The sequence below is a fragment of the Prinia subflava genome, chromosome 7 (genome assembly GCF_021018805.1).
Source record: "Prinia subflava isolate CZ2003 ecotype Zambia chromosome 7, Cam_Psub_1.2, whole genome shotgun sequence".
Lineage (NCBI taxonomy): Eukaryota > Metazoa > Chordata > Aves > Passeriformes > Cisticolidae > Prinia > Prinia subflava.
This window is the reverse complement of record NC_086253.1, coordinates 8821809-8849438: the sequence shown is the minus strand read 5'-3', so window position 1 is coordinate 8849438 and position 27630 is coordinate 8821809. Positions and strand designations below refer to the sequence as shown.

The following is a 27630-nucleotide window of genomic DNA, read 5'->3' as shown; positions in this document are numbered from 1 at the left end:
CTTTTTTATGACAGCATGAAAAGCTTCCTCAGGAGTTTGGTCTTTTGGTTCTCAGTTGGAAGCTGGTAAGCAGTCTGATGTTCTCAGTTGTGCCTTGCAGAAGTTACCATCTACCATGGTGTGTCCCTGCTCTGTGTAAGGAGTGGAAACCTAAAATCTTTCATGTAGTCTGAACAAATCTAAAGTCTAAAAAATTATGAAGATGCTGTATGGCATTAAGTCCTTTAAAATATTGACATTAGAACTAACACTGCTTTTTAGCAATAGAGTAGGGAAGTAAAAGCCAGAATAAATGAGGCATTACTTCAGTTAAAAAAAAAAAAAAAAAAAAAAAACCCAAAAAAAAAAACCAAAAAAACCCAAAAAACAACAACAACAACAAAAAAAAACCCAAAAACACAAAACCAAAACCAAAAACAAAACAAAAAAAAAAAACCAAAACCAAAAAAACCCCACAAAAAAACCAAAAAAAACAAAAAAACAAGACTGATATAAGAAAAAGGCCAGTGTTAATAAATGTAGTCTAGGAACCAAATCTAAGTTATTATCCATGACATGTACAAGATTTTGGACTGGAAAGGAGTGGATAATGACCTATCTAATTCTAGAAACAGTCTAATGTGTTTACATGCAGGATTGTGTGACATGGTTGACTGCAGCAACACAACTGGGCTCAGTGATCTGCAAAAGCTTTAGGCCAGCAGATTTAACAACAGGAAGAGGTTTGTGTTTTTTTGGTGTTTCAATGGGGTTTTTTTTAATGTATCTGAATTCAGACAGTGCCTGATCAGTTATATACTATATAGATACATAATTTTTTTCCCCAGATATTAAAGAATTATTCATACTTTGTCCAGAGCACCTCAAAAAAGAGGTTTGCCTTGGAATGGGCTGCAATTGTTGTGTAATCATTCAGGTTTCAGACTATGTACTGGATCTACCATATTTCTCACACCGAACTAAGTACATAAAATTCTCAGATGTACATGAGATTAGCAGCTAACTATTTGAGTTAGCCAGTTAGATAACTATTTGATCTAACTGGCATGTTAATCCCGATATTACACTTACATAAGATCCTCCAAGTCTAATCAGCTGCCAATCCCCTGAGAGAGATGTCACTCAGTAGGTTTGTGTCCAAGTGCTGATAACTCCATCCACCCCAAACGTGCCTTCGAGGGAGTCAGAAGTCTTTTTAATACCTGTATTAATTTGTTTTATACACTTTGCTGGCAGATTCTTACCTGTTGAAGACTGTCGTGGTGGATCTGCCTAAGTCCACTTGTAACCGCATCCTCCCATTTTAATTAGGCAGCTGGACACCAGACACGTCTTGATAAGGGAACAACGCTCGGTGGCGCTTACAATACCACAGCTATTCATGTTCTCTGGGCTAAACAACTTCGTGTTGAGGGAGAAGTTTAGTTTGGGAACAGCTACACCTTTTGCAACTGCCTTTTTCTCTTTGTCAGATACCCTTATCAAAGCCGCAGCTAAGTGCTGCTGTAGCACCAAACCAAACATCGCTCTCCTCTTGGAACGAGTGGTTCCAGGCCCGTGTTTGAGGGCGAAGGAGGGGCTGTGGTGCGAGGTGCGGGGTTCCTTTCCGAGGCCGCGGCGCAGCGCTGGGTGCGGGCCCAGCCCCGCCGCGCCCGCGGACCCGCCCGGGCGCGCCGGGTCCGTCCTCCCGCCGGGCGCGGGCCGGGAGCGGCTCCATCCCCGCCGGAACAGGAAGGCGGCCGGGGCGCCGCGGAGGGCCGGGGAGGAGCCGCCGCCAGCAGCATCCCCGGGGAGGCTCTTGGCAGGCGGGGGCGGCCCGCACACCCCGGAGCAGCGGTAGGTGCCCGGGCGGGGGCGGAGGGGCGGCGAGAGCGGCCGGGCAGGGCTGGGCGCGGCTGCCCCGGCGGGTGCGGGTCCCGGGCGGGAGGGACCCCGCGTCCTCCGCCTCATCTCTGCCGGGCCGCCCTTCCCTGCCCTGGCGCCCTGCGGTTTGTCCGTGCCCCGGCCGAGCGCCTGCCCTGGCTGAGGGAGGCTGAGGAGCCCTCCCGGCGTGAGCAGGTAAAGCCGCGCCCGGGAAAATTTTGCAGGGGTATGAGGTGAGGTAAGAAAACCTCAGAAGGATGAAACTCGGCAGGTAACAAATCTCTGTTCGTGCGTTAGGACAGGGCCAGCTTTGGTGCTGATCCCTTCCCAGGAACCACGGCATTAAGCCCCCGGCCCTGGGGATGGAGGACGGGGACAGAAGCGACGAGACAGGCGGGGAATCCCGAGGGAAGGGCTGGGGAATCCCGAGGGAAGGCTGGGGAGAGGCGGGCAGAGGCAGCGAGGGTGAGGGACTCACCTGTGCGCGGGAACAGCCTCGCCAGACTGGGAGCGCTCCCTCTGCGGCGCGCCTCACACGAGGCAGATGCACCGTGGGGTGAAGTGTTCTGTTTTTGCTGTCAGGATGCCAAGGGCCTGCAAAATGTTGTGTGGTTTCCTGCCTAGCAAAAAATTGTGGAGAGCTTTTGAACAACAAAACCGATGGAGCACAAAGGCAGAAACACGTAGTACCTTGGGATATTGCGTAAGGGAAATTGCAAGCACGCAGCCAAAAGTGGAGCAGAGTGAAAGGTCAGCGCAAGCATCGGTGGGTTCGAGCTGCACGCTGGCTGGAAATTTCCTGAGGGAAAGGTGTGAAGGAAGTTACCTTTGTAAATAACCCGGGAATAAAGTTCTGCTTGGTCATGCAATTCAGTGGATGACTAAACAAATTGTGAGGAAAAATAAGATAGAGTCTGCCTCAGTGAACCCATCCTTCAGCTGATGGCTGGATAGACCTAGGGCCAGACAGAAATGGTTATTTTGGCTCCATGTGCTCTTTTATCATTTGGGTAAGCAAATAATGCTGAATATTTGTAGTGGTGATGATTTGCCATTTTCAATAAAAGGATTTTGGACATAAATCTGCTAAATCAGACCAGTTTGGTTAAGAGCATTATGCCAATAGTTCAGTAAAGGGATTGCAGGTGGTCCCTGTTCCATGTTTATTTACCTCATGGCAATTGAGCTTTAATAATGCTTCAGTTGTAATAAACTGACTTCACAGGTAAAGAAATGTCACAGTAACATTTATTACCGAGCATGACAAAGTGTTATAGCCTTCAATTAGTGTAGTATCGTTTTCTATGCACAAGTGCCTTGTGTATATAATATGGTACATCTGGTCTGGAATAAAATTTATATTAAGAAGTACTCACTGTTTTCAGTGCTGACACATCAAAGTCAGTGAATGTTTTTATATTAATTGGCTTTGGATGAAATCTGTCTCCTTTTTATTTTTTTGGTGCAATGAACTTTCAGAGACTTTTGCAGTAGAAGGGGCTGTAGTTCTTTTATGACTGAGATATCGTCTATGTTTTATAATTCTGAAGTTTGCAGTTCTATAGTTTATATATTACTCCTTGATTTTGATTTATGTTGAAAATGAGCTTATTTTTGGGATTGAGACCAACTCCCAAAAATAAGCTCATTTATTAATAAGCTTATTTGTTAAAGACTTTATATGGCCTGCATCCTTGTTTAGGGCTTTAAGATAGTTTTGGAGTATTATCAAAGAGAGTTAATAGTTCTGATATTTCTGACAAAATAAAGAGAAAGAAATAAAAGATGAAGTTTAAAATTTTTCTTCTGTTGTTTCTTGTGTTGCTCTCTGGGGTTGATCTTGAAGACAGCATTCCTGCAGTAGTTAGAAAGTCTGCCTCTTTCTTTTTTTTTTTTTTTGGTCTTAATTGTTGTTGTTTTGTTGTTCTGTTGTTGTTTCTAATATACTCTGAAGACATAAATAAACTCTTACTTGGATGAATATTTGGAATAGAGTGCTCTTTCATACCTATTTTACTGTAATGCCGAGTTGGAAACATGTGGGAAAGTTGTATTAGTGTTGCTGATGTGTTGACAAACTCCAAATGCTCCTTAGTTCTGTTCTATTTGAGGTGCTCCTATTGTAGAGTTTGTTGTTTTATTGCCTTTGTAGCCTGTTCTTGATGGGAGAAAATTTGGTGCTGAGCTAATAACCAAGACCAGAGAGTTGAGGCTCTTGTTCCCAGATAGCTTAATAATATAGCCAGAACTTATTTTTGTGAAGTCTGGAGAAAGTAGGAATGAATCAGCAAGATACTCTTATGAAAAGCCTGCAAAAAGCTTCCTGTTGACTGGATGTAAATGTCTTTTTTTTTGAAGCAGAGCACTGGGAACATGGCCCTGCAAGAGAGAGGAACCAGCAGCAGCTCCACCAATGACAAGCAGGAACAGAACTATAATCGTGTTATTACAATTGTCTTCCTGGCTCTCTTCATCGACTTGCTGGGATTTGCTCTCATCTTGCCACTCTTTCCTTCCATCCTTGATTATTACAGCCAGACTGAGGTAAGTAACAAGAAAGTCAGCCCACAGAAAGTGTTAGGATCTTGAGGGAGGGGTGGAAGAAAAATCACCTGCCTGGGGGCAAACTAAACAGCTGTAGGAAGATTAATAATTCCCTGGCACATATAAATGGTTCATGGACTGAATTTATTTGTCAATCTGCATAAGGCTCTTCACTCTTGTTTTTTCATTAAAATGAGAGATTTGTTTTGATAAAAATTCAAGTATTTCTTAGGGACTGGTCCTTGTAGTTCCTTCCCACTGCTTTTGTGTCTTACACTGAAGTCGCTGGTGAGGCAGTTCATAATGGATCTGCGTGCTGGGTTTATTGAAGAGCCAAGGAGTTGAGAGCTTTTACCCCACCTGAGAATTTCACAAGGTCACTTGCTCCCTCCCCTCGTGTGGAATTCCATCTCAACTTCCATTCCTAGCAGGGAGCTGGCTGCTGCTCCAGGAGCACAGCAGAAGGTCTTGTTGGATCCTGGCTGTGCAGGTGCTCATTGTTACCCTTCTCAGGTGCTAATGGTGTTACTGGTCAAGATGAACGTGTTGTTGTGGGAGAATTGTTTTTGCAGCCCACATCTCTGTGTATTAGTGCCTTTCTAACCCTACTCCAGCTGCAGCTGTGGGCTTTGTCCTTCTCTTTGCCATATCTCTAACCCAAACCATGGGCTCTGATCTCCAGGGTCTTCCCTCACTTCCAGTGTATTTCTAATAGCCAAGATCTCCACCTTCTCTTCCAGATTCCCTTCTTCTCAACTCCTCCTCCTCCTCTTTTTGGGAATCATTCTTTTTTTGCACCACCTTTTCCTTCTGCATCTTCAAGCTTCTGGTTTTCCCAGGCTAAAGAGTCTTATGTGCAGCAGGACAGAGTGTGTCTCATGATGCCTTTTTAATTGAAAGATTCAGGGCATGCCTGTTTAATTCAGGATTTAGCAAGTAATGGCCTGAAAGCTTGAAAAAGTTCAAACTGAGACATTCCCCCACCCAAACATATCTGTTAACATTCACAATTCAAGCTATTTTTGGCCTACGATCAGTGAGGAATTTTCCCTTGTGGGGAGGAGGAGGGAAGGAATCAGCAAACTTGTGTCTAATTCACTAAGCTCTGATGCTGTCTTTGAAAATAAAACTGTCTCCCTGCTTCTGTCTCCCTGTTGTCTGTTTTTCAGGATGGATTCTATTTGTCCTTGCAGCGCGGGGTGGACTGGTTTGCAGTGATGGCTGGGATTCCTCCAGAGCGGAAATACAACAGCGTCTTGTTTGGAGGTAGGGAGACTGAACAAACAAGCTAACAGCCAAAACACCGTGTTCTTTCCAAGTTATTTGCAATGTTGATGTGAAGAATGACAAGAAATACAAAAAGCATGCTTGCCTGTTATTAGTTCTAGATTTAAGTAACACAGGAAATGTCTCCTAGAGTAGACTATAAATGATTTTGTTTTCACCACGCTAATGGCAGTGAAGAGTTGGACAGCCCCACCTCTGTCATTTGGAGACACATAGACAGGCAGGAGGAATGGGATAACAGGAACCTTGTGAAATGCAGTAAGGACAAATTTTAAGTCCTGCCTGTAGGAAAGAGCATTCCTTGCAATGGTACAGACTGGGACACTCACTGGTGGCCCTGAGGGTCCTGGTGAGCAGCAAGCTGAGCATGAGCCAGCCCTGGCAGCAAAGGTGCCAACAGCTCCTGGCATGAGTGCACAGAATCAGAATCAGTGTATTTAGGGGAGTGATCTTCCTCTACTCACCTTGATAGACCATATCTGAATTGTTACATTCGGGTTTGGTCCCCAGTAGAAGGAAGGGTGTCCATGCACTGTGGTGAGTTCAGTGGAGGGCTCTGAAGATGGAGAGCCCTTGGCTGGTCTGCAGTGAGTGGCAGCCTTCCAACACATGTGGGGAGGTTATGGAGAGCTGGGATCTCACTGAGGTGTGTGGGAGAAGGAGAGGTAAGGGTGTAAGTTAAGTACAGGTAACGAGAGGTAAAAGTGTAAGTAGCAGCAGGGAACGTTCAGACAGGAAATAAGGAGGAACACTTTTCCAGTGAGGGTGGTCAGTGAAACAGGCTGCCCAGAGCAGTGTCCATCCTCGGATATTGTCAAACCCTGATTGGGTAAGGCCCTGAGCAATCTGCTCTGACCTCACAGCTGACCTTTTGAGCAGGTGGCTGGAGTAGGTGACTTCCAGAGGTCCTTTTTATCCTGAATTATCTTACTCAATTTGTTCTACAGATTGTTACAGAAACACAGGCCTGCTGTTCCTCGTTGTCAGACTGCCAGCTGAGGGTCAGGAGCCTGCTGTGCTGGGCCCTGGTAGTCACAGAAATTACTCTCCCTTCACAACTGATCTGCACGTGATCAGAGATCAATCAGTAGGAAGCACTGGAAATAGAAACCTCTGAGTTCCAGCCTTGCTTACCCCATGGGCAGGTATAGTGCAGCACTGCTTCTAAATCTCATTAGTCTTATTAAAAGAAGCAGAGCTGCTGGCTTGCAGGACTCATAAGCATTTTCTCTCACTGGGACACTGGTGTAGATGAGCTCCAGCAGGAACAGTGAGGGAAATATGTCATGGTACACATCAGAGCCTCTTCTGGCTTCTTGCCTTCTAGACAGTTGTGATAAAACTGTGATTTCAGAGTATGAAGATATGAAGATGTCTGGGTTAATTTTAGTTAGACTCTCTCTATCCTCTGTTTTTATTCAGCTGAGGCCTCCCCCAAGATAATCAAAAGGCTTTTAAAATAAAAAAAATGAAACACAAAACTTAATTAGAATATGTTTAAATGTATTGTTACTATTTAAAGTTGTTTAATTTGGTATAACAGGCATTAGGAAGTTGATAAGCCATTTTGCTCTTTTCCACCATATCCTTGCAGGCATGTTTTTCTTTCTCTGCTCATTTTTTAGTCAAATTACTGGCTTTGAACGCTAAGAAACAGTTTTCCTTAATCCCTCAGAAGCTGCTTTCTGTCTCCTCTAAGGCTTGATCCAAAGCTTCCTACTTTCAACTTCTCACCATCTCAGACTGTTTAGACAAGGGATGGGAACTCCTAGTCAAGTCCAGCTTGTCACTTTTCCTTTTACCTGCCGTGTCCTGCACTCTTGGGAGTGCTGTGTGGAAAGTTTCATTATAGTTGTAATGTTAAGCAGAGGCTGCTGCAGCCTTCCTGCAGCCTGTATTCCTTCACTGCCCTCAAGGAGCATAGGATTGGGAAGGTTCCTGCAAGATCATCTTGTTGTTTCTCCCAGAGCCAGCCATATTTTTCATTTTTGATTAGACTGCAAGGTCTTCAAGGCAGAAACTTCTCTGCCGGTGTCAGCGACCTGAGGGCACCAATACTCAGCTGCTGTGACCAGTCACCAGTCATCACCCACACATTTTCTGCCCAGGGATTCAGGGGCTCTGTTTCAGACTTTGTCTCCAGGGCTGTCTCTGATCCCATCCCCTGGAGATGTCTTGTCTCCCAACCTACATCACAATGTTGTTTCCACTCCTTTATCTGCTCTGACTCCTGCTGGTCCAGACTGGACTCCCTGGAAGGATGTGTTGAGTACCCCTTGCCTTGTGTGGGACTGTCTTTCTGCTGCATGCTGGCTTGGAAATATTTGGCATGAAAGGGTGTTTTACAGTGCTAGAAACGCAATGAGGGGAACTGTGTGTCATAAACTGCCAGTGTAAAATTCTGTAAGATTTTTTACATAGTTTTTTGGAGCTTTGAGTCATGACAAGCAGCTCTTCTCAACAAGGTGTTCAGTACCAGTATTCTGCCTCCCTCAAAGTTGATGGGAGCAGAACTTCTGGTTTGTCTCTCCTCTGCCTTTTAAGGCTTTGATAGCTGAATGATCTGAAACATATAACCCAGATTTTCCTTTAGAGGAAAGCTGTGACAGCAAAGCATCTTTTGCCTGCTTGTTGAGAGTGTAGTGCAAATTAATAAGTCTGTGAAGCTAGAAATGGCAAGAGAAAAGAGGAATTAAAGATCACAGAAGCTGGAGGCAGATTTCAAAAGACTCTTGGAGTCTGTTGGAATCACTCCTACCTCTTAGGGTGCCTCACTAACAGCAGTGCTTAAGTCCTTCTTTCCATGATAAAAAGGAAAGAAAAACTAATTAAGTGTGACAGAATCAGGTTCAAACAATCAAAAAAGTCTTAAAAGAACTGTGACTGTTAAAGACCGTGTTATCTCTGCTTTAAGAACAGAAAATGTATGTAGTCAGCAGGGAAACGCTTGAGAATCATAATTCCATAATAACCAGTGAGTTTCAAACCCCTTCTCACCAGTCAAGTAACCAGGAAGTCATCCAGTCTATGCCTGTGACTCTGGTCTGGCTGTATTTGCTGCCTCAGGTAACAGTGCAAGGTTGGTGTTCTGAGAGTGGCAGTGGTTTCAGAGACAGCTATTCTTCATAGCTTTATTTATAAACCTATATATATATAGGTTTATATTTAATTTCAAGTTTTTATCACATGTAGTATGATAGATCTTCAACTGCTTGGCTGTCTTTGTATTTAAGATGAAGGCAGCAAGCCTAATAATCCAAATCTTTTTATCTTTTTATCTTTTTTTTTTTTTAGGTCTGATTGGCTCAATCTTTTCCCTCCTGCAGTTTTTCTCCTCTCCTCTCACTGGTGCTGTGTCAGACCACTGGGGCAGGAGGCCTGTCATCCTCATGACAGTGGTACGTGTCATGTGCTGATCTTAGTCATGGTATCTCAATATAAAATGGAAGGCACCATGATCATGTGCTTAGCACAGAAACTAAATTGTGTGTGAATTGTGACAGTCACAGTTCAGCTCTAAAATTGAATTTTCTAGATCTGCTGCTTGTTGACTCTTTCTTGCCAAGTCACTTGGCCACACTTCCAAATGTGAGTGCTTAAACTGAACTTCCCAGACCCAGAGCTGTACATAGAAGACACCCGAATACTTATCTGTTTCTGTCATTTTCCAAAATCTTTTTCCCAAAATGTTTATGGGAGAATGACTTCAGATGCTCTGTTGACAAATGTTAGACTTAATTCCTACATATTTTAGTTCATCAAGTGGTTAATGAGGGCTGATCACTTCATGACCTGTTCCACAGAGCCTGGGAATTGTTGGTTAGGAAGTTCTGTATAGCACTGCAAGATGCATTTCTTACGAACACTAACATTCTCCTTATTTTGAACTCAGATTTCTATTGAATTTGGAAAAAACCAGGGTGGGATGTACAACAATGTTTTGTACCCAGGACTGGTTTAACTTCCACAGAATTTTGCTCTTCTAATTTTGTTAGAAATACCACAATTATATGTAGTTTGTATGGATTTCTTTTATTTTGCTGTTCAAGACACAGTGCAGTGTCAGTTTATTCAACTATTTCTGTTACGTGGGGCTTGGAGCAACCATTGAAAACAAACAAAAAAGTAAATGTTTGGCTGGGAAATGAGCAGAAATTATATTAACTTTGCATTGCTTTATAAAGAACCCTTTCTTGCCTCTGCAGATGGGTTTGATAGCATCATACTCACTCTGGGCTGCCTCTCGGACTTTTGGCGTTTTTCTTCTCTCCAGGATCATAGGTGGAATAAGCAAAGGGAATGTCAGCCTGTCCACAGCTATAATTGCTGACTTGCACTCTCCAAAAGCACGGAGCAAGGGCATGGTGAGTTACACTTGTGGGACACACATTTAGTTTTAATAGGCAATTTTTAATTGATTTTTGGTGCTCAGTACATCTTCCTCAGGTGTGCATTCACTGATCAAGTGAAAACATGAGTTTACATTCTACCTGGCTTCTGAAAAGCTGCCAGATCATATTCCTGGGAGCTCTTAGACTTTTGCCAACAACCTTCACCTACAAGTGAAACACAGATGCTCTAGAGATGGGAAAACTTTCTTGTTTCAGTGTTAGAACTGTTACTCCTGCTGGTAACTTTAATTCTGATTATAATAGCTTAGAAATCAAAAGGTCTTGTGTCCCAGTTTTGGCAGCTGGAAGCCAGTAAGAGGGCAACTCCTTTTGCTCACCTTCCCAAGCTGTGGAAGCACAGCAGCACAGCACAGTGTGCTCCTGACTTCCTTGCACACTGTGCTGGCTCCAGGATCTGAGCTCAGTGGGTAAAGGATGTGACATTTGGCTGACTGAGAAGTATGAGCAGCTGCCCTGTCCACTTCCAGAAGGCAGTGGCCCAGATGGAAACACCTGCAGGCTGAACTTGGCCTGTCAATGACCAGTTTTATCTTTTATCCTATAAAAACCTTAGAGGCCCACACTTCTCTTAACAGATTGTTATAAGGCACTGCAGTTATAAGCTGCTTCTTGGGCAGGGAGGGCTTTAGGTTTCACAGCGCTAGCTAATGAATCTTCCAAGCAAATTATTATAATCCTGGTGAGCCAAAATACATTTTTATTTGTGGAGAGAGGTAGCCTTACAGCACTAGTAAATACAATGGCTCAGGGCCTATTTTTAGGGCCTGAGAGTAAGTCAGTGCAGCATGGCTCACATTGACATGGGCTGTTTTCTTTTCTGTTCCAAAGCAAAGTTCATTCTGCTTTCTGGGAGGCGAATAGCATCTGACTGAAGCTATTCCCAAACAGTGATGGGCCACTGCCTGTTCCTGCCACATCCCTGACTGGACACAAAACAAAATTGGTTATTTGGAAACAGCAGGCTTTTCACACTTTGTGCTCTTTGCTGTGCACTCCCTGCATCCACCAGAGTGACTGGGTTCTGTACCACGTTAATCCAAATAGTGTCAGAACCTGAATAAACTGGTGTGTGAAATTCTGTCTGTGTTCCCTTTACCCCTGCAGGCCATGATTGGTGTTGCTTTCTCCCTGGGCTTCACCCTGGGCCCCATGATGGGTGCTTACCTCGCCATGCACACAGAGAAGGGAGAAGTCTTCTACCTCCGTTCAGCATTGTCAGCACTCGTGTTTTCTGTGGCTGATTTTATTTTCATCTTCCTCCTTCTTCCAGAGACACTTCCCAAGGAAAAACGGGTAAATGGACGATCAGTCTCAAGATCTGTGTTTTCTGTAAAAATAGGATTTGAGAAGTGTTGAAGTACTGGAAACAGTGAAAATAAGGCTTAGCCAGTGTCTCAGAAATTTAGCTCATTTGTGGGATTAAGATTATTATTAAGGTTGGTGTCAAAGCAGTTGTATGATCATAGAATCATAGAATATTTTGAGTTGGTATTAAAGATCACCTATTTCCAACCCCATGCCACAGGCAGGGACACCTTCCACTAGGCCAGATTGATCAAAACCTCATCCAACTCGACCTTGAACACTTCCAGGGATGGTCCTATCTCCTAGCCCAGTGTAATATAAAATCTTTTTAACATGACTGCTTCATTGCTGGTTTTGGTGTGTTAGGTTTAAATTTCTCAAAACCTAATGTGAGCATGGGAGGGAGACTGTGAAATTTAAACTGTGACTGCAAGGATTCCTTGGGGAATGAATTCCTTTCATTTAGCCAGTATATGTTAGAAGTTTTCTTATCTATTATCTTGTATTTGCTTAAATATTTTGAACACTAAAATACCAAATTACTTTTTTCTGAGCTGTTCTGTCTTCTACAGTTAGAAAATACCTACATGTGCTAAAATTCAGTGACTGATTAGATTTGTGGGGCCAAACATTTATTAACATTAGAATTTAATTCTGTGTGATTGGACACTGTCCAAGGTATGTCTGATTAAAAGTCTCTTAGAACAGTCCCCTTTGTGGAGTGAGAGAGGTGGAGTTCAGCCCTGGGTATCTGCACTTGATTTGAGGCTCTCACTGGGTTGGGTCCTTGCTGTGATCCCTGGTTTCCAGGCAGCACTCAGTTTTTGGAGTGTGCTTGGTCTCTGGATCACCAAATGGATCACCAAATCCATTTGACACGGAGGATTGTTCAGGAGACTTTAATCTGCAGTGATCCTACCAGGACAAAACTTTGCACCTTCCCTGAGTGATTCCCAGCAGGTTGTGTCCCATGTGAAATCTTGTTCCCACTATGTTCCCAAGCACTACAGCTGTTATTTTCTTTTAACAATTCTTCCATGTGTCATCCCCTTTCCTATTTGGCTGTTTCTAAACCTTCCAGATAAAATCCTGTTCTTAGTTGGAGCTGCACTCTCTGGGATAGTGGCAACGTGGTGACGTAGGGAAGTGCTGCAGAGTGAATCTGTATTCTATAAACAATTCCTCCTTTGCTCTGTAGGGTGATTAAATGGCTTCAGTTCCTTTTAGGATCATGTGATGACTGAATAGATCCCTTCCCCTTTTTATTATCCTGTTAAAGCCCTGATCAGCTGGTCAGTGTTAGCCACACCACTGAATTTTGGTAAGGAAGGGAGCTCTGTGTCACTGCCTTTTGGGGCTCTGCCCCTGTGGGTGCTGCAGTGAGGAGCTGCTCAGGGCCAGCTCCCAGTCACACAAAGTGCACAGAGGGTTTGGCTGCTCAGGACAGGGGGTTTGGGGCTTCTGGTGGTTGTTGTCAGCCTCCATCTGGGCAGGTGATCCATGTGTTCCAGCATATTTGGAATTTCAGTTATTAGGCTGCTCTGTTCTATCCTTTGATAATTCCTCACTCTCTGAGTGGGAGGGAGCAGTTTTCGTGGCCTGTGCATGACAGAGGAAAGGGAGATGTGCTGGCTGCTTTCCTGGAACTTGCCTGCTCTGAGCCAGGGCAGGTGCTCCCACAAGTATAGGAGTGGAATATGTTGGAAGGACAAAGCTGTACAAAGAGGGGAAATCATCATGATAATTGGTAGGAGGATGTGCCAGTGGGATCAGACATCTGTTTCCTTGAAGTTTGCTCTGTTCTCATCATACCCTTGTTTCTCTATCACTCTGCTTTTCACAGGAGAGACTGTTTCATATTGAATCATGTTGGAATTAACTTTTAGGAAGGGAAAATGGAGGGGGATGGGAAACATGGATGTGTTTTCATCCAAAGAGAACAACATTTTTACTCCCTTCCTTCCTCTTTTTGTCAACTGTTCCATGAGTTGATCAGGTGCAGAGTCAGACACTGGCTTTACGGTAGCCAAAACAGCTCCTGCTGTGACCTGACTGGGAGAAGGGAGGACTAGGAAGATCTCTAGTGGAATCTGTCCCCTTTGAGAGCTTTTGAGTTAGTTTTTAGCTAAGCTAGCCATGAGCAAGGCTGCCTAGTTGGAGAGTGAGTCTTACAACCCTTATTTTTGTGGCTGAGTGAAGGGCTCTGCAGTACCAGTAGCAGAGTTGTGGAAAGCCAAAGCTGAGCTCTGTGCATCCTGAGCAGGCCTGGTTTGGAAGGAAAGGCTGCAGGCCCAGGCTGCCCTCCTGGTGTGGGCTGACCCTGCCTCCCAGACCTGATACTGAATCTCTCTGCAGCAGAGGAAAACAGAAAGAGCACAGACACTCTGAAAAATGCCCACCATTCCAGGTGACTTTTGGGGTGATCATGAAGTAAAATTGAGCAATTATGGAATAATGAATCATAAGCATAGAAATTAAATACAAGTTAGATGTTGCAGAGTTTGACCTGTGAAGAAACAACTTCATGCAGCTGCTGACATTGACTGAAACTGGCAGTGTATACTTTCTGGGGTTTGGTGAAACACTTTAACCACTTTTAGCAAACAATGTTTTCATTATGGATCAGTAGATGAAATCATTTCTAGACCACTGTTTCTATGGCAAAGATATGAGAAATTGAAACGAATTTATATGCTCACACACAAACACACCTACATTTAAAAATCTAATAGGTATATATATTTCATAAAACACTTAAGATGCAATTACAATGTATTGTAACTGGACCAAACTAAAATCAGCCTTGTGCAAAGCTGCTTGACATCCTGTCTGACATGGATAATAATTAAAACCAGATACAAGCTACAGGGTGCTTTAATTACTGGCAAAGATGCTTGCAGGGAGTTGCTTGTGCCCAGATTCTCAGTGCTGTAGTGCAAACCCCATGGTACCAACACAGGCAGGAACTGGGATTGCCACAGGCCAGCTTCAGGAAATTCTCTTAGACTTCTCAACAGGGTGAGCAAACTTCTTGGGTGTGTGTGTTTACTGTCTGCAATAAATGCAGTGGGAGGGACAATAAATATCCCAGTATGTTCTGTGTGAATCAGCAGCTTCGTGGCTTCAGACCAGCCCAGTCTATTGAACTGGTTTCTGCTGTGAGTCTGATGGCTCCAGACTCTGCTGTGGGTACTCAGAAGCTCTGACTATCAAAACAAGACAGGGGTCACGTTAATACCATATTGAAGGTTGATTTGTTTACAGCTTCATTAAAACCAGCCTGTAATGAGTCCCCAGGTCATGCAATGAGATTAAATTCCACTGATAATCTGACCTTTAATCTCTGCCCTCAAAGAGACAGTAGCTCCCTCCCTCCCTATCTGTGAAGAGAAGAAAGCTCATCAAATAAAGCCTGTGCAGTGCTTTGAAGGCATGAAATACTACGTGAGATCATTCAGGATTCTTGAGTGTCTTATCTCTCCTGTGGCTGTTGTATAAAGTGGAAGGCTAAATTCTACTCTAAAAAAATTGTTACCCTAATAATGTAGGGAATTTGATTTCCAAATGTTTAGATATTATTTCTTTAATGTTTTCTTTAATTTTCTATATTTTAGAATTCAGAAATTGTAAATTATCTGTAGATGGAAGAATAAGCGTAAGATGGAAGAATAAGTGCCTGTAAGGAGCAGGGAGAGTGCCACTAGGTGCATAATTGAGATGCACACAGTACAAGGCTCAGAAGTGTTACAAAACAAATCTTCCTCTTTAAAAAGCCACCCATTGTGGCTGGGCAAAATCTCCTTGGAAATTTCTCTAAAATATATCAAAAGAATGTCTGTAAAAATTATATTTTCCTTCTCTTCCCCAGGAGGTGTCACTGGCTGGCTGAAATAGTGACCAGTCCCAAAACAGACCAGTGTTGTACATACTGGTCTCAGATTTGTAGCACAAGAGCAAATCCTCAGCTTCCTATGATCTTGCAGGCAGATGTGCCATTATTTTCCCAGTAAATGTTCTTTGGACATGAGTGATGATGCAGAAGGTGACCCAAATAAAGCCACCTTCAAGGCTGTTGAGAATGAGCCACTTCTGCTTTGTAAGAACCCAAAGAAGAGTTTTTGTCTTCAGTGGAAGGTACTAGCAGTGCTGTACCTTTCAATTACTGCTGGCACCAGTTCTGAGTTCAGAAACTCTGGGTTGTTATGGGGGCCCACTCAAATCCCAGTGCCAGGTGCCTTGTTTCATCTCAGATGATTTGTGTAGGTGTGGAGGCACACTTGGTGATTACTGTCAGCTCCTGGCAGTGGTTGTTACATTAGGGTTTTAAATAAAGCTCTTTCTGTCTTTGATCAGGTCCCTTCTGTGACATCTGGATTTCAGGCAGCAGTTGATTTGCTCAGTCCTTGGGCTTTATTTCAGTTCTCTGCAGTCACCCGAGGAAAGGAATCCCCTTCAGAGCAGAGTAAGTGTCAGATGGCTTTTTACAGTAACACTCTGTGCCCTTTTGTGTGTGGAATTGGTCTCTAAGTGAAAACTGTACTCAAACCATTCCAGAAGCAGGACTCTGTTTACTCATTTAAAACCCACCTTAATAATTTATGAACAGGCAATTGGAACTTCCTTTGGGCCTTGGTCCTTTTATTCCTAAAAGATGGTTTTGAAGACGAATGTTTTGAAGATTTGTGACTTGTGTTTTCCTCAGCCACTGGCTGCAGTAAGTGCAGTGATTTTAAAATAGATCAAGGCATGAGCAAGGGAGATGTGAGTTTGCTTATTCAAACTGCAAACCAGGAACTTCAGACTGGAATTTCATTTCTCAATTCACAACTTGGAGATGTAGGATTCTCTGCATCTCTGTAGGACTCATCTTGTGGCGTGTCTTGTGTGGATATTTAAAATGAGCATCTGAGGTGAGAACATTTCCCTGTACAGTTGATAAATGCTGCTCTTCTATCGTGGTTTTATTGTCAAGCTTTGCTTGGAAAACACCACCATGTTTCTCTCTCCACCTCCCACCCCCTTGGTGTTTGTTTGGGTTTTTTGCTTTTTCAGATCTTCGGAATCTCAAAATTTTGGGCCTGGCCTATTTCCTGTACCTCTTCCTGTTTTCTGGCTTGGAGTACACACTGAGTTTTCTCACTCACCAGAGATTCCACTTCAGCAGGTATTGCAATAGATGTTGTATGTTTTGACTAGGATATTTTCCAAAATCTTCATTTAAGGTCTCTTTGTGTATTTTCAAGAGAGGCTTTCTGACATGAGTAAAACCACTCAGTAAAGCCATCCCTGCATTTGGTGGTATTTGGGCTTTTTGAGAAGAGTTTATGAAATATAAGCACCATGTTTATCAAGAAAGGAAATACTCAATCTACAACTTCTAAAAACTAGGGAATATAAATACCCAAGTTTAAATTAAAGCTCTTGAAATAGGTAGAGCTGTGCTAGTTATATTGATTCTAGTAAAACCTTTTCTTGCTCGGAAGAATTTTTGGGTATCAGGACAAATGGAAGCTCTAGGAGGTGAAGGATGGGGGAATATCTGTGTGATGATATTTGCTCATCAGCAAATTCTGCATGGCATATGGTGTGCAGTCACATCACAGAGCCTGATTTCCTGTAGTCAACCACCAGAGAAGAAAGAGAACAGAATCCACCAACAGCTCAGCTTGAAATACTTTTCCTGCCAGCTCACAGGAAGAATTCCAGCCAGGAACGTGAACTTGCAACTTGATTCCTGTGCGTGTCTCTCAGCAATTCTCAGGGGCTGTCTCATCTTTCCCTGTCTGCCTTTCATTACAGTTTGTGCTTTAACCAATCCGTGTGTGGCAAGAAGAGGTTTTGTAGTGCCCTGAGCTTTGCTGTGTCCTGTGCATTCAGGGCAGCCCTGGGAGAGCTGCAGAGCTGTGTGCCAGCAGGGCAGGCCCTGAAGCAGCCAGCTGCTTGTGGAGCTGAGGCCCTCAGCTGAGAGAATCCACATAGTTCAGCTGATAAGAGAAGGAAGGGAAAATTGAAGAAAATGGAAAGGTGCAAGGAGTGATGTCTCACTTCCCAGTGTGACACCGGATCAGCACCACGCTGTGCCTTGCTGACCTCCATCAAACCCTGCATGACCTTGGAAACCAACATCTCCCACACACACAGCACAGATGTTCACAGCACAGGCTCCTTTATGTATGAGCCACCCCAGAAACGCTGACCTACCCCACAGCAGCCCAGAGGTGCTGCAGCACTTGCCAAGATTGTCCCCTCTGTACAATAAGACCTTGGAGTGTGCCCTTGTTGCTCTCTGCTTGCCATGGCAGTGCTGTGAGAGCCCCAGGGGCTTTCTGCCTCCCTTGCAGGTGAATCCCCGGGCAGAGCGCTCCGTGCGTGACTCCATAATCTGTGTTTTTGCCTCCCTTGCAGCATGCAGCAGGGCAAGATGTTTTTCTTTATTGGAATAACAATGGCTGTGATCCAGGGAGGCTATGCTCGCCGAATCAAGCCAGGAAATGAAATCAGAGCTGTAAAAAGGGTAAAAAAAAAAATCAATATTTCTTTTTCTTTCTCCCCCCACAAATGTGGTATGGTAATTTTCAGTCTGAAGTGCAGGGAAGGGTAGTTGGAGGTTATAACTGTATTTATCCAATCAAAAGACATTTCTGTCTCATCTGTCCAGTTAAATGACTTCTCAGAATTGGTTGTTGGGCACTTACCTGTCTAATTAAACTTGGGAACATAAGAGCCTTTTCTTATGATATGAGCAACAATATTATGAAACTTTGTGTTCTTCATATTTAATTGCAGTAAGGAATGAGAACAGATTGTCCATCTGTGCAAGTTAGGTAAAATATTGTGAAGGGTATACTTTATTTCAGTGATTTCTCCAGCAGTGCAGACATTGAAACTATTAAAACTGCTTCAGGGCTGATCTCTGCTCTCTTTCTGGGAAATTATTTTCAATCTTGCTATCTTTGTGCTTGACAGGCTTTCCCTAGAGTATATTTCACTGCTGGGCAGGGACAAATAGATTCTTTTTCCAATCTTTGGTGTGTGATAGTCAGTATTACACGTAACAAAAGCATGTGTCAATGTAGAGACCGAGGTTTTACTGACAGAAGTGTGCATTCCTTCGTTTTGCTTGGCTCTTTCCTCACAGAGATTGTGCAGCTGCTGTGCTGAGATGACAGGGAGCAGCTCCCTGCAGTTTATACAGCAGATGTGCTGTGTCCTTTAGTTTGTGTGTGGGACTAAACACAGCACTACCTTGGCTCCTTGGCAATAGCTTTGGACTGTTGGAGCCTTGATTAATGCATTTTACATTATTTTGAGGCCAGTGTCATTTCAGTGGTGGCAGGGTAGAAGATTTCCAAACCACTGCATTCCAGGGAATTGACTCAGCTTCTCCTGAAGTGATTTCTGCTGGTGAAACAATCTCCACCCTGGTCCCTGGCAGGCCAGCCTCCATGTCAGGCTGCTGGTGTCACGTTCCCTGTGCATGAACATCAGCCCTGCTGCTCCATCCTCCACACCAGCCTCCCCTATGCTCTGCCAGCCTGCTGGGTTTGCTGGCACTGCCCTGCCCCTGCCCCTCTCGTGTTTATGTCCTTCCTCAGCCCTGCACCAGGACTGCAGTCACCTCAGGCACTCCTTTGTTGGGCTGATGGCTCCTCACAAACACCCGAGTCCCCTCTGCAGAGAGCCCCAGCCCTGGGGCACTCCTCTCCATGGATCCCTGAGGGGTTTGTGGCAGTTCCCCCTTTTGCTGGCATTATTCTGGCAGTTTGTGACTCTGCACCACATGGCAAACGTGGCCTCTCTTAGCACAGTGGTTACAGAAGTTCATTTATCACTGAATCTTCAAAATGAGGCACTCATTGGCAGTGAATTCCCTCCTCTGTCACACACCAAGCAGATCTGATCTGTCTTTTCTGCAGGAGCTCTGTAAGCGAGGGAGGCATCACAGAGCAATGGAAGTCCAGCTCTTAGAGGAGATGAAGAATGCTTTTTATTTTTGGGGTTTGAATTTCAGTTGTACCCTCTGCCCCCCTTTTTTCCTCTTGACTACAGAAATCTGAAAGCTAAACATAGACTTAGCCAATAACGCTGAGAAAAAGCAGAGGAGCTGTACTCCTGCTGCACACAAGCTTTTTCTTCTCTTGTGCCAGCTCAGGAGATGAAGAGTTAAAGCCAGATTTCTGTCCAGGTCAACAAAGAACAAGAGCAAAAATCCCCCCAAAACGACAGATGTGTAGAGAGAGAACTTGCATGTGGTGTGCAACCGTGTGATAGCGAGAGGGAACAGGAAAGTTCACTGTGCTGGTGTGTGACTTTGAAATGTCTACGTGGGGAGAAAGGGCTTTGTGCTGGTAACCTGTGTGTGTCCCAGCCCCCGAAGGGAACTGGCAGGACACCTGGAGTTAGGCTTTAACAAGAGCGGCTCGGCTGTAACCGTGTGACTCACTCCTGTTGCAGGCTATTATGTTGCTGATTCCAGCGTTCTTGTTAATTGGATGGGCTGCAAACGTGACCGTGCTGAGTGCTGGGCTGTTGCTGTACTCTTTCGGTGAGCTGTTCAAAAAGCACTACAAGCTAAGCACAAATGATTTTGCTTCATGTATTTATTCACACTGTTAAAAAATATGCACTTCTAATTTCAAACTTCAAATAACAGAAAGTTGACCTTTGGCTTTAGGAAATATGAATGAAAGGGTGCCTGGGGTTTTTTCTGATGCTGTTTGTATCAGGACGTTGTCATGGTGGTGTTTGGAACATCCCCAGTGCTCCTGTTGTCTTGTCTCACTGTGGAGCTCTTGAGCATGTGTTTTTTTTTACCCCCTCTCAGCAGACCTAGAAGTAAAGTATTCAGAAAAGAATAGAAAGTGAGACATCAAGTCTTGGTGCCTGAGAGGTGTTGCATTATTTCTTGAGTGAGAGTGAGGGTCGGATGTTTTCAGTGTTTGCATAAATTTTGTTCTATTAATTCTGTTCTATAAAATTCTGTTCTAAATTCTAACTATTGTTAAGTAGCTCCTCATATGATTTATTACAAAAGTGGGACTTCTCTTTTGCATGGTACAGCTTGATTTAGGAGTAAACTGTAAACCACAAAATGCACCTAATAAGTCTATTATGTACTGGGGCCAGCTGTGTGTTTGACAGGTGAGGAGTGAGAGGGCGTGTTCATTATGTTTAACCTTATTTGAGTTGTCCCTGTCCCCTTAATGTGCAGATGACTCCATCTCTTCCCACTTAAGCCAGCTAGAAATGACCCTGGGGGGGTTCTCTTCTGCCCAACAGTTGGGGCACCTGCAGTTAAAGCAACCCTGATCATTCCTGCTCTCCCATTGTCCCCTTCCCTTCCCTTCCCTTCCCTTCCCTTCCCTTCCCTTCCCTTCCCTTCCCTTCCCATGTTTGAGGCACCTCTTTCTTGGCAGAAAAGGCCCCTATTTCAGTAAGAGGGCTGAACTAGTGCTTGCTGAACAACCCTTGGCTTTTGTGTCCAAAAACTTTCATAACCTTTTCTTCCTGGACGTGACTGTCTTCTTTCCCCAGGGTGCCTGGAGCTGCCTCTCCTCCCTGAGTGCAGTCCCTGCACAGGGACAGTGCCCCTTTGGGCACAGCCACCTCACTGTGGGAACACAGCATTCCCTGCTCCCCTGAGAAGGGGATTTGGAGAGCTGCCAGCTGGCTGAGCTGCCCTGTCCATCCCTGTCCCCTGGGCTCAGGGAATGGGGGTGCTGATGTGAAACATCTGCTGGGAGCACTCACAGCTCTGGGCTCTCCCCAGGCTGCCTTGGAGGGGGTTCAATCCATCATTGAACTGGGTTGAACCTGGTGACTCAGTGGAGTGCCCAGAGCTCAGCACATTCCTGTGCAGCAGTACCGAGTTTGGGCCAGTGCTTGTCACTGTTCCTGTCTGTCCTGAGCTCTGCTCTTCACTGACTGTCTCTCCTGTGGCTTTTGCAGCTGCAGCCATTGTCATCCCGTGTTTGTCAGCAGTGGTGTCGGGCTATGGTGAGTGTCCTTCCTGCCCTGCCCCTTGTATTGACCTGGCTGAGATCACACAGGCCTGCCTTGAGCTGAGCCAAGCAGCAACAGAACAGCTCTGGATCCCCCTGGGCCCTCCTGCAGGGCAGCACAGGGAGCCAGCCCCGGGCTCATGCCTGGCTCATGACTGAGAATTTCAGCACCACCAGCAGTGACCTGCTCAGAGTCACCATCAGCATCACACTCGAGTTTTGTGCTGTGTAAAACAGTCCAGTGTGATGGGCAGGCTGCAGCAACCTCACTGCTGGCGCTGATGGAGAAGATAAGTGGGCAAAGGCCACAAACAGCACTGAGAAAGGAACAGTGTGGGCTCTCTGAAAGAGACACCAGCCATCCCTGCCAGCAGTGAAATAATTTCGTGCTGTTTCCTTACAAAAGAACTTCTGAGGAACCTTCTGAAACCTGGCAGTGGTTGTTATGTAACTTGTAAAGCAGATGTAGCTGTGGTGCCATCTGTGGACAACAAGGCTTTGGGTCAGCTGAGGGCCAGGACTGCAGTGCTTGCTGAGGTGGAAAAGCAGGGCTTTGCTCATTAATGTCATTTTTATGTTGCTCTTATTAACTTGCATCCACAGTTCTGTTTATTGTACACCTGGGCCTTCTCAGAAAACCTTGAGTACCATGTGAAGCTTCTGCTTTGGACAGCTTTGGGGGTGTTTGGGAGGTGTGGAACGTGCACCACAAATAGCCCCGGGTGTTTATGCAGTGAAGCAGTGGTGAGTGGCACGGTAGAGGGCAAGCGCAGGCTGGGACTGGGTGAGAAATGATGAGGGAAAATGGGCAATAGCCCCAAAGAACAGGGCTGCCAGAGCTACAGGCGAGCCCAAACCCCACCCAGTGTCCCCCTCTGCTCACACAGGCACTGCTGGCCAGAAGGGACGAGTCATGGGCATCCTGAGGAGCCTGGGCGCGCTGGCCAGAGCCCTGGGCCCCGTCCTGGCAGCTGCAGGTGAGTGTGGCCTCTGCTCCTTCCTCTCTTTGGCACCAGACAGCCCAGCTGGGGCAGGGGGGAACGGGTACTCCCTGCATGGGGTCAGAGCCCATTTTAGGGTGAAGGGACAGGGGACAGGGAAGGGCTTGAACTTGGGCTGATGTTAACACCAAGCAAGCCCGAAGCTGAGTGCAGCCATTGCCGAGCTCCTGGCACCCTCTGGCTCAAGCAGGGGTCAGTAGTGCAGGTCCTGACAGCTCTGAGGGCATTCACACCTCTGCAAGGACAGTAACAAGATTAATCCCTTTTCTTTTGCAGTTTACTGGCTGGCCGGGGCAGAGATTTGCTTCACTATCTGTGGAGCTTTTTTCCTCGTCCCCTTGGCTCTACTCAGGTCTATAAAACAGCAGACAAAGGAGGAGTAGGAAGGAACCACAAAACCATCACCAGCTTCCAAGGACCTCTGCAAGATCTGACTCTGCTGAGCAAGTAGGAAAGGAAGATTTTGATCTTCTGGAAGGAAATATGTGATGACCATTTGCAGCAACAACACGCAGCAGTTCTGTTTAAGGTGGCCTCCCAGGCAGCTGGGTTAGCTTTGCAAATAGAAGAACACAGAACAAATGAAAACAGACACTCCCCAAAGATTGAGTAAGGCATTAAGAGCAGCAGAGAAGCAGAGAGAGCACAACAGCAGCAGGCCTGGAGCCCTCCCCACGGCCCAGGTGCTGCTGCACACAGAGCTCTGCTCCTCACCCCGAGCCTCTGCAGGGGCTGGGCTGGCACAGAACAAACCCTCAGGACCATTCTGAGGGGGTTTTGTACACGTGGTACGAGAGCTCTGCAAATGCTGCATCCACACCTGCACACGTGGTGGTCAAACAAAAGCAGAAGCACCCTGCAGGCTGCCTGGGACCCCAGTGGGACTGTGGCACAGGGGGACTGTTTTTAATACACATTAAATCTGGAGAGATGTTTTATATTTCTAATACTGTGTGATGTTTTTGATGATCAAGGCCTGTTTTTTTTGCATTACAATAAACGGTTACATTGAACAGTCCTGTGCTCATTACAGTTGTTACACCCCTGTCTGGCTGAGGCAAAAAGGGGCCAAAGGTGTCCTTGAGGGAGCTGCCCATGGATGACAGCACCGTGCTGACCCCAGCTGATGGGTGGGGGAAGGAACCTTCCCCTGGCTCTGCCCACTGCTGGGAATTCCTGGGAAGGAGCCCTGCAGTAGCCACTTTGGGTATTTTCTGAGAATGAAAGGCATCATTAATCAACACATTAATCATTAAAAGAAAACTAAGCAAATGAGGCTATAGAATAAAAGTGTACAAGTTTTGAAAGCAGAGCGTGATTTTTTTTTTCAAGAGTTTTATTTGTGAGTAGAACTTAATGATACAAGAAAGAAAGAAAAATACAGGACTTTATTCTGCCCCAAAGTGTGTAACCATACCATACATGACTACATTTCATATTGTAATACAAAGAACTAAAAGAACAAACTACAAAATTAGAAATTAAGAGTCATTGCATATGTGGTCAAGATAAATGGAGGGACTTCTGTAAAGAACTGAAACATACAGCAATTAGTCATTTAGTTACGACCCTGCAATAAAACACAATTTAGCAAAATAAGTGTTGTTTGCTTCCTAGTGTACAAGGACATACAATGTTAGAGCAGAAGCTGAAAAGCCATTGGTGCCATGCAGTCCTGCCTGAGCGCTGCTGTCCGGGGCTCCGGCCCAGGGCCCGCCTGCTCCGTCCCACACCGGCCCCGTCTCCTTTCCCAGGGCCCAGCGGCCACCTGGACACCTCTGTTCTCACCCGAACACCTCTGTGCTCACCCGAACACAGCTCAATTCCTTTCCAGCTGTTCCCCTTCGCTGCCCAAAGCCCGCCCGAGGCATCGGCACCTCCCAGCCCGCCAGGCCTCGCTCCGCCCACCCCGAGCTGCCTCCACCGCCCGGCCCTCCGCGCTCCCTGCTGCATCAATGTAAGGCATTAGTTCTCTGCTGTTTTACCAATTGCAACATTTCATTTGTCCTAAAAGTTACATCCATGTTCTGTTGTGTTAGACACTTACTGTGAGTCAGTGTGTTGCCCTCGGCCCCGCGGGGCCTTGGGGTTTGCTGCTGTTTAACCCGAAATGCAAATTCTAGAAGGCAGAACCGGTCACTGCCCCGCCGGCCCCGGGCCAGGGAACCGCGCCCGCGTCCCGGAGAATTCCGCAAGCTTGACCTACCTGATGTTAAACTACTTCTGTAATTAGTGACAGACACAAGCATGGCAAGAACTGGGGAAGAGTGAACTCAGTGGCGAGAGTGATTTGCCATGCCGCACATTAAACAAACATTTAGAGCAAACGGTGAAAATACACCTTTAAGGTTACAAGGGATTTCTGTACTTGACCGCTGGCAACAACAACAAAAGGATTTAAAGAAATGCCAGCTTTTGTAAGTGAAAATATAATTACTATAAAACGAGGTGAAATACTCAGTGTGATGCATTTACATTTTTATCAGTGGGAAGGAACAAACACAAAAAGCTGCACATGGGGTTCACGCACAGCAAGGTTGCATGTGCAACAAAGGGATTTTTAAGAGGATGAAAAAACCTGTGCTAAGGCCCAAAATACACCTGCCCATGCTCCACAACACCAGCTGAAAAACTTCTGAAATACTTTTACTTCAGTTACTTTTTAACCTTTTCTAACAGCCAAATCACCACATGACTCAGCCAGGCAAGAGCAAAGACAGATTTCCCTTAAACTGTAATTCACTAGAAAGAAAAAAAACCAGGCCAAGACTGGGCTCTTTGAACACACAACATGAGCGGAACACACCACGGACATTTCAGTCCTAGACATCAAAGACTGATTTCACCAGCCAGTTATAAAACAAAACAAAGTGAAAAACACCTTCATTTTTAACAACAGTGAGGAGGGAGAAAGAGAGGAAGCAATGGAGAGCCTCAAAGCTTGGCCAAACCACAACCCGTACTCACAAGCTTGCAGAATTTTACATGTCAGTTCAAGAATTCACCCCCTTGAGAACACCACTGCAAAAGCATCCTCTCTAAAAGTCAAATTTTGAGAAATTTACTGGTGACTTGGAACAGAATATTGGAAAGAGCAGTTCTTGCCATAAGCAATGGGTGTTTTATTTTTAATTGTGAACTTTTTATATTCTTTTGCAAAGCAGTGCAGGCTTTAAATTCAAAATAGGGAATCAATGGCTTCCACATGGAAGTCATTTACATTTGATTGCTAACTAGGGATCAGTTCTGTGGCAGCTGCTGAACACACAGGATTAGCACCTTTTTGGACACGAGTTTCTGGTTATAACCCTAAACAATCACGCCATAACTTGAGGGGCTGGTTGGATTAATTGTGGCATTCATTTACATAGTAAGACAAGACACTCAGTACGATCTGGTACATTCTAGTGGTTAATGGATTTTAAAATATGACAGTGTTTCTGCAGTGGGTTGGCCTTTAGGAGTCACTCTTCTTTTTGCTCTTCTTCAGGAAGGAAGGAGTGCGAAACTTCTTTTTCTTTTTCGATGGGGACTTCCCTGGAGATTCATCACTACCTGCATCAGCTGCTGTCCCCTCCTCAGCTGTTGGTGTTGCTGGCTCTTCGGTGGGTTGGGACTGGGGTTCCTTATTTTCCACTGCAGGTGGTTCTGTTTGGCTTTTGGGACCATCGTGATCACATCTCCCTTCCTCCTTCCCTAAGGGAGGGAAGCCGAGTGCTTCCGAAGGCTCATCGGGGGTGAGATCTGGGAGGGTTTGCTTGAAGGTTGCAGCATCACTGTCATCTCTGTAGGGCTGGTCCTGCCGTGTCTCTGGTGGACGGACAGACAGTGACAGTTTAAAGGGTGTCCCTGGAGCGGGGCACGCGAAGCGAGTGGATGTGAGCGCGCTCTATAGAATCTAATACATTTACTTTGCAGGAAAGCCTTTGTAATAGGGCTGTTCCCCAGCTTTGGGCAAAGAAATCAGATATGCCAAAGTTCTGCTTGGTTTTAAGCTTCTTCACACAGAACAGATAAAGCTGAACTGCATCAGTAAGAAAGTAACTGTTCAGACCTCACTCCTGTTTTACTTGTGACATTTGCAGGCAACACAATATTTTAGTGCAAACAAAGCAGTAATTAAACCTACAGTTTCCATTGGCATTGAATAGAATGTTTTGCAATTCCATACTTTTATTCTTATTTCTTTTGGAGAGATAAAACTAATTGCTGATTTGCAGTGATCCCATACATGCAAATCCATTAATTTCTAGATTGTTGGCTTGCCAATTTATAATCCCAATGAAGGGATGTTCATAATATTCTTCCATGAGATCTAACTGATCTTTCAAAATATCATTTCCTATCACAAAGGCTTCACTTTTTTGGCAAGATATGAGTATATATTATGGATTCCTAGAAGTAAAATCCATGTAGTTTATCAAATTAAATGAGCTCAGCGGGTTATGCAATACAGCTTGTTTTGTTTATTGTAGTGATGTCAAGAGCCAAACTCACCCTGTCAAAGGGACCATCGAGAGTCCAGTGGGAGCTGCATGTCCAAGGGGAACTGAGGCACTCCTCCCTCAGCTGGGAGGGATCACTGTCCCCACTCACCTTAGGGAAGGTCTGTTTAGGGCTCCTCTTTGTGCACGGGTCCACAAGGAGCCCTGTGTGCATTCCCTGCAGTGCTCTCCGTGCCCCGCAGCCCAGCACTGTCCTGTTAGCCGGGCCACAGCTATCCCCACTCGTGTTACGTAAGGAGGAATCCAGAGCAAAATCCAGGCCATGCTCATTGTGAGGAACAAATGAAAGGCAACTATTTTTTCCTCCTTTCAAGATCTTGTTTGTTTTAATTTGAAAAGACTGAAGGCTCTCACAAGAATTTACAGATAAATACTTCATACTTTCACATTTTTCCTATAAAAATGACAGTGTTCTTTTTACTTCTGTCAGAGGGGATTAATAATTCTCTGATATATTTTAGATGGCTCTGTTTTGTGAATACCTGCTAGGAAACAAACATGTTTTGCCTAGAGCACCATGAACTTCTAATAGGTTAAATAAACACCACACACTAGTATCCAGTGCCAAACACTCGGAATGCACAAGTTAGCAGTTTAAAAGTTATAATGCAGGCAGGATTTAAATCAGAGCAAAAAAGAGAAAGCAGTTAAGTACAGTACAAGCTGTCTCCTGAAGCTGTAGTTTAGCCTGCCTATATATGGCAGACACAAA

At 45.0% G+C, this 27630-nt stretch overlaps 2 protein-coding genes across 17 annotated transcripts in view; one reads left to right on the top strand and one right to left on the bottom strand.

Annotated features, from left to right (window-relative positions):
• Positions 1–1703: 1703 nt before the first annotated feature.
• On the top strand, positions 1704–23426 carry MFSD10 (major facilitator superfamily domain containing 10). Of its 4 annotated transcripts, none has more exons than XM_063401532.1 (13): positions 1704–1836; positions 4225–4407; positions 5577–5673; positions 8989–9092; positions 9900–10058; positions 11211–11399; positions 15765–15873; positions 16464–16575; positions 17817–17925; positions 19866–19956; positions 21360–21407; positions 22300–22389; positions 22690–23426. In XM_063401532.1, exons 2-13 carry the CDS (start codon positions 4237–4239, stop codon positions 22794–22796), a joined length of 1386 nt encoding a protein of 461 aa, XP_063257602.1. In that variant the 5' UTR covers positions 1704–1836; positions 4225–4236; the 3' UTR covers positions 22797–23426. The 4 variants fall into 4 exon arrangements, with proteins under 4 accessions (XP_063257602.1, XP_063257601.1, XP_063257604.1 ...); XM_063401531.1 differs by having other exon boundaries at positions 4222–4407; XM_063401534.1 differs by lacking the exon at positions 1704–1836 and adding an exon at positions 1850–2058.
• A 302-nt stretch (positions 23427–23728) lies between these two features.
• ADD1 (adducin 1) overlaps positions 23729–27630 on the bottom strand; it is a 62050-nt gene continuing 58148 nt past the window's right edge. For 11 of the 13 annotated variants that reach the window (XM_063401512.1, XM_063401513.1, XM_063401511.1 and 8 more), the window contains one exon: positions 23729–26223. In XM_063401512.1, coding sequence (XP_063257582.1) covers positions 25871–26223 — 353 coding nt within the window. In that variant the 3' untranslated portion in view covers positions 23729–25870. The remainder of the gene's footprint in view (positions 26224–27630) is intronic. The other 2 variants (XM_063401519.1, XM_063401524.1) reach the window with 2 other exon arrangements.

Excerpts from the sequence above, each read along its gene's own strand:
- MFSD10 (XM_063401532.1), top strand. The coding sequence starts at position 4,237 with ATGGCCCTGCAAGAGAGAGGAACCAGCAGCAGCTCCACCAATGACAAG. Across the intron at positions 4,408-5,576 it reads ATTATTACAGCCAGACTGAG|GATGGATTCTATTTGTCCTT; the intron begins GTAAGTAACAAG and ends TCTGTTTTTCAG. Across the intron at positions 21,408-22,299 it reads AGCAGTGGTGTCGGGCTATG|GCACTGCTGGCCAGAAGGGA; the intron begins GTGAGTGTCCTT and ends CTGCTCACACAG.